Source organism: Narcine bancroftii, chromosome 9 (genome assembly GCF_036971445.1).
Source record: "Narcine bancroftii isolate sNarBan1 chromosome 9, sNarBan1.hap1, whole genome shotgun sequence".
Classification (NCBI taxonomy): Eukaryota; Metazoa; Chordata; class Chondrichthyes; order Torpediniformes; family Narcinidae; genus Narcine; species Narcine bancroftii.
This window is the reverse complement of record NC_091477.1, coordinates 59,175,170-59,190,096: the sequence shown is the minus strand read 5'-3', so window position 1 is coordinate 59,190,096 and position 14,927 is coordinate 59,175,170. Positions and strand designations below refer to the sequence as shown.

At 38.6% G+C, this 14,927-nt stretch overlaps 1 protein-coding gene across 6 annotated transcripts in view; it reads right to left on the bottom strand.

The window, feature by feature from the left end:
* Positions 1–14,927, bottom strand: part of b4galt7 (xylosylprotein beta 1,4-galactosyltransferase, polypeptide 7 (galactosyltransferase I)) — a 50,263-nt gene that overhangs the window by 10,285 nt on the left and 25,051 nt on the right. For all 6 annotated transcript variants that reach the window (XR_011345009.1, XM_069899275.1, XM_069899277.1 and 3 more), the window contains 2 exons: positions 10,783–11,008; positions 6,363–6,446 (listed from right to left, as the gene is read on the bottom strand). Coding sequence is in view for 5 of the 6 variants with exons in the window: in XM_069899275.1 (XP_069755376.1) it covers positions 6,363–6,446; positions 10,783–11,008 (310 nt within the window). In the remaining variant the exon portion in view is untranslated. The remainder of the gene's footprint in view (positions 1–6,362; positions 6,447–10,782; positions 11,009–14,927) is intronic.

Genomic DNA, 14,927 nt, shown 5'->3' with positions numbered 1-14,927 from the left:
ACATGTTAAATTCTGTGCACAGTATAAGAATTGCCTACAACCAGTGAACTTGGAGGAATGAGAAGTGAGATTGAACTGTGAAACTAAGAACTTTTCTTAAATTTACACACACATTACATACACTTGTGCTTAGAATTAAAAGGGGGTTAAGTTGGGTTTGTTAAGTATAGAGTTAAGTTAACGTTTGATTCTATTTTCATGTTTGAAGTTGATTAAAATTAACTTTTCTTTTGAAAGCCACTTGTCTCAGTGAATGTCTGTTGCTGCTGGGTTTTGGGGTCCTTTGGGCTTGTAACAGTATCGAATTTGGAACAGACTGTAACAAACCTTCCCTCAGTTCTTCTGATGTATCAAATTATTGCTGGGCTGTGACTCATGTTATGCTGTGTAAAATGTTAACTGTTACCAGTCAGTCCCTCCTGTCTATGCTATCCCTTATGGTGATAATCTCATTTTACTAAAACAGGACCTCAATAATTCAATACACAATTCCCTGAAAGTGGCATCACTTTTAGACTGGGTTGTAAAGAAAGCTTTTGGCATCTTTGCCTTCATAAATCAAAATAATGAGTACAGGAGTTGGGACATCATGGTGAGATTGTATAAGACATTGGTGAAGCCAAATTTGAAATAAAGTGTGCAGTTCTGGTCGCCAAATTACAAGTAAGATATCAGTAAGACTGAAAGAGGGCAGAGAATTACTAGGATGTTCTTCAGTTGAGTTCCAGGGAAAGATTAAACAGGTTAGGACTTTATTTCTTGGAGCATATAAAATGAGGGGATATTTGATAAAGGCTTACAAAATGATGAGGGATATAGACAGAGTAAATGCAAGTAGACTCTTTCCATTTAGATTAGGAGTGATAAATACGAGAGGAGATGGCTTTAGGGGGAAAGAGGAAAGATTTAGGGGGAAACATCGGTGGGGGGGGGAAACTTCTTCACTCAGAGTGGTGGGAATATGGCATGTATTGCCACCTGATGTGGTAAATGTGGGCTCACATTTTTCAGAATAAATTAGATAGATACATAGATGGGAGAGGTCTGGAGTGTTATAGAATGGGTGCCAATCGGTGTGACTAGTGGTATGTTGTTTTTTGGTACAGACTAGAAGGGCTAAGTGGTCTGTTTTCTGTGCTGTAATGTTCTATGCATGTCTATGTATGTTCCCATAGTCTGAAATGAGCTGTAGATAAAATACCTCGAGATGAAGATGAAATGAGCTGGTGATGAAATAGTGATGCATCCTCAACCAGACTCACTGTTTCGTTAGGTGTGTTGCTGGGAGGAGATTGAGAGAGGATTTCATAAGTACATCATTTTTTTGACAGGACAGGTCTTTCTAAATAGGGCCTGATCATTCATGAATAAGATATAAAGTATGTATCAAAGGGTACTGAATCTGGAACAACAGAAGGAGGGTGTGAATGCTCAGTGACTGAATGTATTCAAGACAGTCACTGACAGACCTTCAGATATTAAGGAAGAGAAGATTTGTGTTAGGGAGTGGCATTATGATAAAAAAACTAATCCCCACTCTGATCCCACCAACCTGCTCTCAGCTTTCCCCAGGTGTCTCTAGCCCCCTTGTGCTGGTCTGTGGGTTTGTTCTCAGTTTGAATAGTCTGAAGCCCATCGTCCTGCTTTCCACCAACCCCCACCAATGCCTGACAGCCCACCACCAGCCCCCAACAATAGATAGCGGTGATTAGTAAGGGATTGCTTAACGTGGTATGTGGGTGGAAAGAAAAAGTTTTACAACCACTGTTTTAATTGTACCTCATTGACTCGTTATGTGGACGGTTTCAGAACTCCAAAGGAAATGGGCCAATGACAATTTTTCTTAAGCAAAATATTTTAGTAACAATTGGTTCTAGAGCAGTGATTCTCAACCTTCCCTTCCCACTCACATCCACCTTAAGTAATCCCTTCCTAATCACTGAGCATAAGGATTACTTATGATAAGTGGAAAGAAAAAGCTTGAAAATCACTGCTATAGATCATTAGATTTTCCCACGCCCTTTTATACATTGTGCACGTTTTATTAAATTGTGCACTTATTTTCCCACACGTTGTATTCCTGCTATGATTTTCCCACACTCTTATAATAATTGTGTTAATAAAAGTAATGTTTGATTGCAAACCCTTGTATCGACTCAGCTCTCTCGAACCTGACTTTCTCAACACAATGACCAGAGTTTTCCGACAGCCTGCCACCAGCTCACACACTGATCCCACTGCTACGCTTCCCTTCTGACCGCCCACCACCAATACCAACGATAGAAGGCAGTGATGCTAGTGAGCCAAGCAGCGACAATGATCACTGTCTGTTTTACTCACCATTACCATCCTAACTTCAACTTCACGTACAAGACCAGGGTATATTTTTGAGCTACTTTCTGGAGGGGTGGTGGAAAAATGTGGGTCTAACATGCCATCAAATACAGCATGTTTACTTGACACTAGACACCAATGCTGTTGTGTAATACGTCCCGCCTTGTTTGCTCCCAAAATGCCAGCTTGTTGTGTAAAAATACAACTGACTCAGCATTATGTGGGCTTTGCTCGGTTCAGTGTAAAAATGATGAGTCTTCTTTACAGCAATATTGGAGGATTTCTGTGTAAAAAGCATAAAAGTTTCAATCCTGATGGCAAATGTCAGAAATAAACAGAGGCTCTGAACTTTCATCAGTTGAAGACATGAAACAATTTTATTTACCACTTTCAGTGGAGTAGTATGGTCCCTTTGCTTGGTCATGCTGCTTGATTCAGCTCAGTTTACCAGAAATTAATCCAAGTTTAAAAGATTTAAAGCAAACGTTACGTTCTATGTATATTTTGTGCCAGTTTAAACAACTCTGGATTGGAGGCTGCTTCCAATTTATCACTTTGGCAACTTTCAATAATCATTTCCATTTGCAGCACTGCAAGGCGGCTTTTAAAATTAATGATTTCTGGGCCTTGATGAGCACATTTTAAAAGCTCTTAAATAATGAAAAAATATTATTTACTCAGAAACTGAAAAATGTCAATGTTATTAGTAATTGGTTGTATTATTTTTTAAGTAATTTGAATTATTTTTGGGTTATTCACAGTTTTCTTGCATAATCTCAATTTACAGCTAGATTGATAGATGCTGCTCTCTAAGATTTCTAAGATGCTGCTTTACTGGATTGTCTTATGAAAGATTATATGTTTGGTGAAACATGATGCAGTGACAAGAGTCTGAGCAGAATAGGTCTGTGTGCACCAAAGATTATAACAAGAAGGAGTCTCAAAGTAATGCATAAAATTATAAAAGGGCTTAATAGAATACATGTTGAAAAACTCTAACTGCAGGAACCATAACTTCAGGACAAGGGTCAACCACTTAAGCCTGAGAATATAAATGTGGATTATAAAATTGTAGCTAAAGTTATGGCTAATAGATTAGCTCAATATTTACCTAAAATAATACATAAAGACCAAACAGGATTTATAAAAAATAGATATGTGTCTGATAATATTTTGCGTTTAATAACTTTGATAAACAAATCTAAATCTCAAATGAATTATCCAATAGTGGTTTCGTTGGATGCAGAAAAGGCTTTTGATAGAGTGGAGTGGGTTTTTATTTAAAGTACTTGAAAAAATTTGTTTTGGTTCCTCGTTTATTGGATTGATAAAGGCTTTATATAATAGTCCGAAGGCTACCAATGGGCAGATTTCAGAATCCTTTGATTTAACAAGGTCTACTAGGCAAGGATGTCCATTGTCACCTGCTTTATTCGCTATAGGTATTGAACCTTTGGCACAATTAATATGTCAAAATGAAAATGTTAAGGGTATGAGAGTTTTGAATGAGGAATATAAGATTAATTTATTTGCTGATGATGTTTTATTATATTTGGTGGATCCTGATATTTCTTTACCAGCAATTCAATAATCTTTAGAAAATTATGGTCAATTATCTGGTTATAAGGTAAACTGGGCTAAAAGTGAAATTTTGTCAATTTGTAAAGATGATTATTCAATATATAAAAATATTATAAATTTGAAGTGGACTAAACAAATTAAATATTTAGGAATTAATGTTAATACAGAATATCAAGATTTATATTCAATTAATTATCTTCCTTTAATAAAAAAGATTAGGTTAGATTTGATTAGGTGGAAGGATTTACCTTTAGGTTTATTGGGGAGGATTAAATACTGTATCAGATTTCCTCGGATACAGTATTTGTTTCAATCAATTCCTTATTTAAAAAAAAAGTTTTTTTAAGGATTTATATAAAGCAGTTAGAGATTTTTTATGGAAGGGAAAATTTCCGAGGGTAGCAATGAGAAAGTTGATGTGGGATTTTCCATTTGGAGGTTTGAGGTTACCGAATTTTCAATATTATTATGAGGCAGCTCAATTTAAATTTCTTAGTGCATTAATAAATACGGAGGACCCACCTAGTTGGGCAAAGATAGAAATGGAAGTTATTTCAGAAAAATTTCCACATGAGTTTTTGTTTCGATGGAATAAAAATTTATTACGAACTTATGATGTACCAATATTGAAACATTTATTGAATTTATGGACAAGTAAACTTAATAAATTGGGGCTTAAAAATAAATGGTCTGGGCGATTGCCATTATATAATAATCAACTTGTTCCTTTTACAGTCTCCAATATTACTTTGAAACAATGGGAAAGGAAAGGAATAAAAAATGTATCAGATTGTTTTTTTGAAGGATGTTTTTGTTCTTTTGAGGAATTACAAAGGAAATTTGGTATTAGTGGAAATTTTGTATTTGTATATTATCATTTGTAAAACAGGTATGTGGCCGACATATGATTTTATTGTCTGAAACTAGTTTTGAGAAATATGTACTTTCTATACCAAAAAAAGGGTATATATCTGATTTGTATTGTATTTTACAAGAAAATGAAAATAAGACAGATTGGGAGAAAGATAAGTTGAAATGGGAAAAAGATTTAGGTTCTATAATAGCTGAAGAAGCTTGGATGGAAATTTGTCAGAATAGTATTCGGAAATTGATTCATGCTAGATTAGCGATGATTAATTATAATTTTATACATCAATTATATTTAACACCAGAGAAATTAAAAAAGTTTGGTCTTAGTAAGGTAGATTGTTGTTTTCATTGTGATCAGACGGCTAATACTTTTTTACATACAATTTGGTTTTGTGATCGATTGCAACAGTTTTGGAAGGGTATTCAATCTATATTTAATAGTTTATATAATATCTATATTGTATTAGATCCTGATATATTTTTATTAGGGAATATGCAATCATTAATCGATTTAGGCTTAAATAATTATCAGATTTCTTTTATCTATTTAGCCTTAGCAGTGGCTAAGGAATGTATAGCGCTTACTTGGAAAGTTAGAAATATACTAACCTTAGATAGGTGGTATTTAGAGATGAAGTCTTGTTTAATTATGGAAAAGATATCTTTTTCAATTCAAGATAAGATGTCTTTTTATAAGTTGAAGTGGACTCCATTTGTTAAGTACTTGCAATTAAGTCTGATTTAAATATGTTTTATGTGTGATATTTTAGATTTGATAACTTTTTTTAATTAATATTTTTACTTGTTATTTTCTTTTGTTTGTGAATGTTTTTTTAATATATAATATTACTAACTTTATTAATTCTTCACTCTTTATTTTGGGGGAAGGGTGGGGTTTTTTACATATAGTTTTTTTTTAGTGGTCGTATAAATGGGGGGGTAGATTGATTTAAGTTAGGTTATTAATGTTGTGTTGCAATAATTACTTCATTTTTATTTTTTCTTTAAATGTAATTTCTTTGTTTTATTCATGTAATAAAATCTTTAAATCAAGTTTCAAAAAAAAAAGCCTGAGAATATGATTTTTCACAAGAATGATCAAAAATGGATATGTTCAAAAAAGGTGAGAAAGTGGAGTTAAGGGAGAATATTAGATACCATCTTATTTAATGTCAAAAGCAGGCTCAAGAGAACTGAAGGCCTAATCCTACTCCTGTTTCTCTGTTCCTTTCAGAAATCATTATCAAAACAATGTTAGAGGGGAGAAAAGCAGTCTTGAAAGTAGTACAAATACCAAGTTACTGAAAACAAAACATATACTTATTACTTGGTGCCACATTGTTCACAAAGTACTTCCCATCACCCATTCTCAGTTATTTCTACTTCATCCTTGATCACAAAATGAGGTCATGGGTTGAAAAGAGATCACTGCCTCAGCTGAGAATTTATGGGAAATGAATATTTCACAACAGTGTTTAATGTGCAAAGTAAGAGTTCTTAAATGAGTTACTGATTGAGTTACTGATATTTGTTCTGGGAGTTTCGAGTCCTTGTTCACGGTGATGTGATATTATTACCTGCAGTCCTGCTGCTGTTATTCTCCGATAAAATTCGTCATCCTCACGGCCCCATCCCCAAAACCGGTTTGACATCCCATTACACTGCAAAATAAAATGGAAATTACATTGCATTTGGAGAAACAGGACAGTTAGCGCAAACTCCTCAGCTGGAGCATATCCTCCACACAGTACGATGAAATTCTTTACCTCATTCTTTTTAACTGGATTTGATAACCAATTCTATACAGTTTCTGAATGAGTTTATTTTGAGATGCAACATGATACAGGCCCTTCCAGCCCACATGGTAACAGGCCCTTCCAGCCCACATGATAATAGGCCTGCACTGCCCAAATATACCATGTGACCAAATTTGAATTACCTATTCAAAACTAGATATTGCCTTTCAACATTAATTTACTTTCAGCTGTTAATAAGATTGGAGCAAGTGTCAACTCTGAAATTATATCAAGGTTTTGGTGGGAATTACATTCTAAAATATTCTCATAGCACTAGTTCATGAATGTCAAACTTATTTTTTCCTTAAGTCACAGGAAAAAAACTACTTGGCCTTGAGTCCATGGTGCCTCATTTATTTCTATTCCCTTACCGATTTCTTGCAATTCAATTCCATTAATTATCTCCCTGGAAATTATTGTCTCATAGGCCAATAAACTCCACTGATTTGCCTGCTATGGACCAACACTAAGGGTAATTTACAGCAGCCAATTAACCTTTCAGCATGGGCTCAGGATATGTGTACAAACCAGAGCATCCAGGGGAAAGCCATGTGGTACCAAGGAGAACAGATAACACTCCTCACAGATAGCTCTGAAAACCAGATTTGAACCAGGATCAGTGAAGCTGTAATTGTGCCTATTGATCGCTAAGTTCTATGTTTGGTGACACAAGTTTAAAAAGGGAGTTTACACAAGAGGTGATGTTAATAAAACATCTGAAATTCTCAGAAGGCACAATGAGGGAGATCCAGGAGGTTTGATCCACTGGATGGAATCCCAAAACTTCAGCCTGCATACAGACATGCCCTAAAAAGAACAGCTCCAGAGATCAGAACAACCAGAAGGTGGCCACGGGAGGCTGAAAAACAGTTACAAGACTGCCTTGAGTAGGTGGATTTGGTGGTGTTCAAGAACTCAGCAGAAGATCTGAATGATTACACCAGGGCTGTCACAGACTTTATCAAAACAACTGTGGACAAGTGTATCCCAACCAAACAAAAGCCCTGGATGAACAATGAACCTGCTGAGAGCCAGATCACAGGCATTTAAGCCTGGAGATTCAGTACACAATCCAAGGAGCAGGTATGACCCAAGAAAACCCATCTCCTGGCCAAAAATGAAACAATGGAAGATCCTAAATGGCATAACCTGCTACAAAACCAAATATGCTGCAGTCAGAGACAGCAAAGCTTCATTCCCAGATGAGCTCAATGCTTTCTATGCCAAATTTGAACAGAAGAACAAGGAAGAACCACCGCGCACCCTGATGTCCCCTTATGCTAATCATCTGTCAGTATCCAAAGGTGATGTACAAGAAACTGAATCCAAGGAAAGCATACAGTCTGGACAGAGTATCCGGCGGAGTAATGAAAACCTGTGCTGAGCAACTAGCCAATGTTTCCATGGATATTGTCAACATCTTGTTCTGACAGAGCGTGGTACGCACCTGTTTCAAACAGGCCTCAATCGTACCATTGCCCAAGAAGAGTGTGAGAACCTGCCCAAATAATGACTGACCAGGAGGACTCATTTCCACAACGATGAAAAGTTTTGAGAGGCTGAGAAGCCACATGGATCCATTTCAATTTGCCTACCGCAGCAACAGGTCTTCAGCAGATACCATCTCACTGACTCTACACAATACCCTGTAACATCTGGACAGCAAAGATGCACATATCAGGATGCTCTTTATTGAGTGCAGTTCTGCATTCAACACCATCATTGCCTCAAAACTGATCAGCAAACTTCAAGACCTGGGCCTCAATACCCCACTGGACATGGATCATGGATACGCTCACCTTTAGACCACAATTGGTGAGGATTGGTAAGAATATCTTCTCCATAATCTCCCATCAGTACTGGAGCACCACAGGGCTGCGTATTAAACTCCCTGATGTACTAACTTTAAACCTATGATTGAGAGCGTCAGTTCAATATCACTATTTACAAATTTGCTGATGTTGTGGGCTCTATAAAAAGAGGTGATGATACAGGAGAGATTGTAAACTTGGCTGAATAGTCTTCTAACAACCTCTCACTCAATGTCACTATAACCAAGAAGCTGATTGTAGCCTTTAGGAGGTAAAAAAACAGAAATGATCATTGGGGGAAAATCAGAGGTGGAGAGGGTGAGCAAATTTAAGACCCTGAAAGTCAGTATCTTGGAGGACTTTTTCTGGACCCAATGTACTAATGTCATTGTGAAGAAAACATATCAGTGGCTCCACTTCCTCAAGTGTTTGCAGAGGTTTGGTATGACATCAGAAACTTTGGCAAACTTTTACATAAAAAGTATGCTGACTGGCTGCATCACACTAATGATATGGGGACACCAGTACAGTTCAAGACAACACAGGAAAAACTCTCCCCACTATCTACAGGGAGCCCACTACAGAGAGCAGCAGCAATCATCAAGGATCCGCAGCACCCAGGGCATTCTCTGTTCTCGTTGCTGTCATCAGGAAAGTAGAGGCGCCACAAGACTCGCACCACCAGGTTCTGGAACAGTTGCTATCTCTCCAACAAACTCAATCAGTAACTAATTTAAGAACTCTTACTTTGCACATTATTTATTACTGAATTTTTTTTCTGTATTTGCAGTCAGCTTGCTTACATTGGTTTCCAGTTCTCTCTTTTGTATACGCTTCTTTTACAGTTCACAGTCTGCTGTATGTCATCTTCAGTTATGACAGTTAAGTAGAAATTCTGTCTGGCCCGTATGAAAAAGAATCTCAGGATAGTATGTGATTTCATGTACAGTATAACATGAAGTTTGAACTTGAAATTGAAAACTAGGAATTGTTTTGTTAGGTCAGTGTTAGCTAATTGTGACTTATGAGCATATTTTATTTCCCCACTTACGAGGTTGGAATCCTGTAGCCCAGTGACACTCGAAGTCTTCAGACTACATCTGAGACTGATGTAGATAAATGTTCTTGTCACAATGGGAATGAAGAAACGTGAAACACTAACCTTATCTATAGCCCTATCCCTCCAGTCCATCCTGACCCATCTGGAGAACAACGCCTCATATGCCACGCTGATTTTCATAGACCTCAGTTTGGCATTTAATATGATAATTTCCCAGAGGCTGGTGAAGCTGTCCTCATTGGGACTCAACACCTCTCTTCAGCTGGACACTGGACACACTAACGGAAAGACTAGTCTGTCTGGGTCAGTAGCAAAACGTCCTGACTGGCTGCATCAGTGTGATACGTAGGCTGCAGAGAAATGGATCAGAGGTCAATTCACAGGATCATACGAGTGGCAGAAAGGATCACTGGAGTCTCCCTTCCCCACCATCAACATGATTTACTAGGATCGTTGTCTGAAATGATTGAGTATCTGGTCCTTCCCTTGCACCTTGCACACAGCATCTTTAACAGCATCTTTATCGGGAAAGAGATACAGGAGGATCAGAGCCAGCAGCACCAGGTTGAGGAACAGCTTCTTCCCATGGGCACTGAGAATGCTGAATGACCAAAGAAACTGTGCCCACCAACCATCCGAGACTGATAGTCACGAAGCAATGTTTACTTATTTATATAAATGAATACTTGCCCTATCTGTATGTGTGTTATGTCTGGTTGTGTGTTTGCATATTTTGCACTGAGGACTAGAGAACGCTCTTTTGTCAGGCTGTACTCATGTTATCAGACTTGATTTGGTGCCCTTTGCAGACAATTTAATTGCATGACGATTCTGGCTAATATTCAACTTGCAATCAACAAGATGAAATCAGTTTATCTGATCATCATCTAATTGCTGCTGTGGGCTCTTGCTGTGCACCAATAGTCATGGAGGTGGTGGGGTTGGAGATTCCCTTCATTATAATAGCACTAAAAATTCCAAATGCTGGAAATTTGATTAAGGTGCTTCCACCTGAAATATTAACTCAATTTTTATTTCTACAGATGATGTGATCTGCTCAGTTTGCAGAATTTTCATTGTATCAATGGAGTACTTTTGAAGAGGAGGTGCAAAGTTCTCTGAGGATCTGGAATTTGTGAATTTTATTTTTTATTATCCCCTTTTGCTTATGATCTTTCCTGCTGTTAATACAAACTGTACAATGTTCTTTCACTTCCAATTCCTTTCATTTCTAACTCCATCACAGCCAAGTAGTTGTAACATTAAATACCATGACAGTGATTACTAATTTAACCACAATTCTTCACCTGGTCACTTTCATGTTACTCACCAATTCAAAGTGCTGCTTGGTGAGGAGGAGTATCCCTCCCACGTAGTTCTTGTAATGATAGAGGGGATGAAGTTCTGGGGAAGCCACGTGAAAGGGTCCTTTCTCAGGATACCCGTAGTCCAGCTCTTCATTCTGGGGTAGCAAGTCCACGTCATGCATAGCAAGGTAGTCTGTATCATTCCCACTCTCCAAGAAACCAATGTTTATCAAAGAGGCGCGATTAAATCTGGGCACAAAATTATCAACATGGACACATGAGGATCTCAGCATGAAAAAATAGGATCCTTTGATTTCTTTCAATTCTGAGTTTTTAAATCATTTTAAAAACTGATCATTGTTGATTGCTAAAAATCAATTAAGTGGACCCTGTGAGGTACGATTCCCCAAAGACCAGATACTATTGCATTCAATGTAATAGCTAACATACAAGAACAGAATGATCCATTCTAAGACTCTGGGATTGGTGTAAATGATTAACAACAGAACAAAATCCAAATTTTGAAAACTTTCCCCCAGGAGGACAAAATCTTTAGACTGTAGGTTTAAGAGCTTCAAAGACACTTCACATGCCAAGTTGAATGTTGTGGCAAGCCTTGACTTTTTCCAACTTGCTGATAACTGGAAGGCCCATTTAATTTGCCCATTGTTTTGTGCATGAACACAGCTGGGCAATATCCCAAATTGTTTTAAAGATGACAGTTTGCATCATTGTGGAATTCAGTTTTCAGCACCAAGGTGGAATCCTGTCAGGGACCAAAGATTTTGTTCTATGCTACCACCACATAATATCACATAGAGCGAACCAAATTTGATATATTATGAGAAGGCCACATATCAATGTACTATAACAATTTTCTTATTGTAGGCATGTACAGGCACTTTAACCGCCTCAAACTCATTTTCCACTTCATTCGCACCACCCACCACTCTATCCCATTCACTCTTCAATCTTGCTCTGTACACTTGAGGTACTTCTTCCCCTTATTGTCTTTCAAAGAATCTTGAACTTTTAATATCTTTATCAGCAGTAGACATAATTTGAATCCTGGAGTTCCCTCTTCAAATAACCATAACCATTTACCATTTACAGTGCGGAAGCAGGCCATGTCGGCCTTTCGAGTCCACACCGGTTCACTAGAACAACTCCACTAGCTCAATCCTCCCGCCCTCCACCAATATTCCTCCAACCCCCATGTACACATCCAATCTTCTCTTAAATGATAGAATCTCTTGTTTTGTCTCTTTCCTTCTTTAATAATCTGCAAAATCTTACCTGAACTTCTGAGGATTGTTGTCAAATTTTACTAGATGATGTTCCAGAAAAGCACTCTGGTATGGTTTACTAACTGTTGTTGCCTATTGCATACATAGAATTTTCTCCCAATGCAGGCAGAATGGCATCCCCATAAAATTCTGACCAGCACTATCAATCTGATTGGCTTTGAAGCTGGTAAGCTGACAATGAAATAAAATATTTGTGGAATACAGATTTTGACACATTAAGTAGGCATCTCTTTGCCATAGTTACTGGTTCATTGCCTTTTTCTACCTAATACTGGCCTGATCTTGCCCTGCCTGTCCATTGGAGTTAGCATAAAATTTTGTCGAAGAAATTTTTATTTGAATATTAGATAGATATGGAACTTATTAAGTTACAAATGAAAATATTCTAAAATTGGCCAAAACTGAATGATTAAAACAAAGACACAAAAAGTAGTAGATAGTGGGATGGCATCAAGGTAAATCAGCTACAGCACAAGTGTTCCTGATGAGCACACCTGCAAGAGGTGCATCCAGCTACAGCTCCTTACAGACCGATTTAGCAAACTAGAGCTGCAGCTGGATGATCTCCAAATTATCTGGGAGGCAGAGAGGGAGACAGACAGGATCTATAGGAATAGGGTCATGCCCAAAAAGCAAGAGGCAGGTAACTGACTGACAGTTAGGAAAAGGGAATAGGCAGTTAGTGCAGAGCATTCCTATGGCTGTTCCACTCAAAAGTAAGTATACAGTTTTGGATTTACCAGGGACAGGTCATAGTGGTCAGGTCTCTGGCAGAGAGTCTGGCCCTTTGGTTAAGGGAAGGGGGAGGAGAGTGATAGTGATAGGGGGATTTTATATTTGTCATGGTACATTGGTACCAATGACATAGATAGGAGTAGGGGTGATCTCCTGAAGAGGGTATATAGGGAGTGAAGGAGGAAGCTGAAAAACAGTACCTCAAGGGTGATAATCTCAGGATTGCTGCACCAGTGAGAGTAGGAATAAAGTTGTGGCAGATGAATGCGTGGCTGAAGAGTTGGTGCAGGCATTCGGATTTGTGGATCATTGGGATCTCTTCTGGGGAAGGTCTGACCTGTACAAAAAGTACGGGTTGCACCCGAACTGGAGAGGGACCAATATCCTGGTGGGTAAGTTAGCTAGAGCTATTGGAGAGGATTTAAACTAGTTTTGTGGGGGATGGGAACCAGAATGAGAATGTAGAGAATGATGGTACAAAGGATGGTGCAAAGGATGATGCAAAGTGTTGTGGGTTTGTAGGGAAGGACAGGCAGGGGAGGAAGCAGAAATGTAGTCAGTGGAGGGGTTGAAATGTACAATTTCAATGCAAGGATAAGTAGGAATAAAGGGGATGAAGCATAGATCAGTACATGGAACTATGACATTGTAGCTGTTGCAGAGACATAGCTGACACAAGGACATTATTGGTTGATGCAGGTACCGGGGTTTAGATGTTTTAAAAGGGATAGGATTTGTGGGGTGGGTGGGTGGGGTGGGGGAAAGACTCGCATTACTGGTCAGGGACAGCTGCAGAAAGGAAGGATGCTGTAGAGGGAGTGTCGACTAACTTAATGTGGATATGTCAGAAATAGGAAAGCAGCAATCACTGTGCTGGGACTAGTCTACAGGCTCCCCAATAGCCCTCGAGACACCAAAGAACAGACAAGAAGGCAGATTTTGGAATGGTGCAAAAATAACAGGGTTGCTGTTATGGGAGAGTTCAACTTCCCAAATATTGACTGGCTGCAAGTGGGATAGATGTGGCAGATTTGTAAGATGTGTCCAAGAAGGATGCCTGACACAGTATGTGGGCCAGCCAATGAAAGAAGTCAAACTGGATCTAATACTGGGGAATGAACTTGTTAGATGACAGACCTCTCGGAGGGGAGAATTTGGAGAAAGTGACCACAACTGCCTGAAGTTTAGCATAGCTGTGGAGAAGGGTAGGAGTAGACCAAATGGTACAGTGTTCAATTGGGAAGGGCTAATTACAATGTGATGAGACAGGAACAAGGGAGAGTAAATTGGAAACAGAATCGGTAGAAAGCACAGAAGAAATGTGGAGGATGTTTTTAGAACCACTTGGCGTGGGATTCTGGACAAGTTTGTCCCACTGAGACAGTAAAAAGATGGTAGGAAAAGGGAACCGTAGTTGACATAATTGTGAGGGATGTGAGGCAACTGGTGAAGAGGAAGAAGGAAGCATACATTAGATTTAGGAAGAATAGGAAGGACTCACGAAAATTAAGGTAGCCAGGAAGGAACTTAAAAAAGGACTTGGGAGGGCTAGAAGTGGGGCACGAGAAGACCTTGGCCAGTAGGATTAAGGAAAACTCCAAGACGACCTATGCTTATGTGAAGAACAGAAGGTTGACGAGAGTGAAGGTAGAACTGCTTCATGATTAGAACGCAACATATGCCTGGAGGCAGACGTGGTTGGGGAGGACCAAAATTAATAATTTGCTTCAGTATTGACCAAAGAAATGGACCTTGGTCAAGGTGAGGTCAGAATAGAACAAGCTTTATGTGCAGGACCATGTTGAGATAAGAAGTAGTCATTTCTTAAAAACATTAGGATTGCTCAGTTCCCGGACTGTACGAGATAGACTCCAGATTACTGTAGGGAAGGAAGAGATTGCAGGGGTGATGGGAATGTTCTTTGCATCCTCCATGGTACAGGGATGTGCTGGAGGATTGGAGAATGGGAAATATGGTCCCCTTCTTTAAAAAAGGGAATTCTGGAAATTATAGACCAGTGAGTCTTACATCAGTGGTGGGCAAACTGTTGGAGGGGATTCTTAAGGAGAGCCTTTATGTGCATTTAGAGAAGTGCAGTCTTCTTAGGGATAGTCAGCATGGCTTTG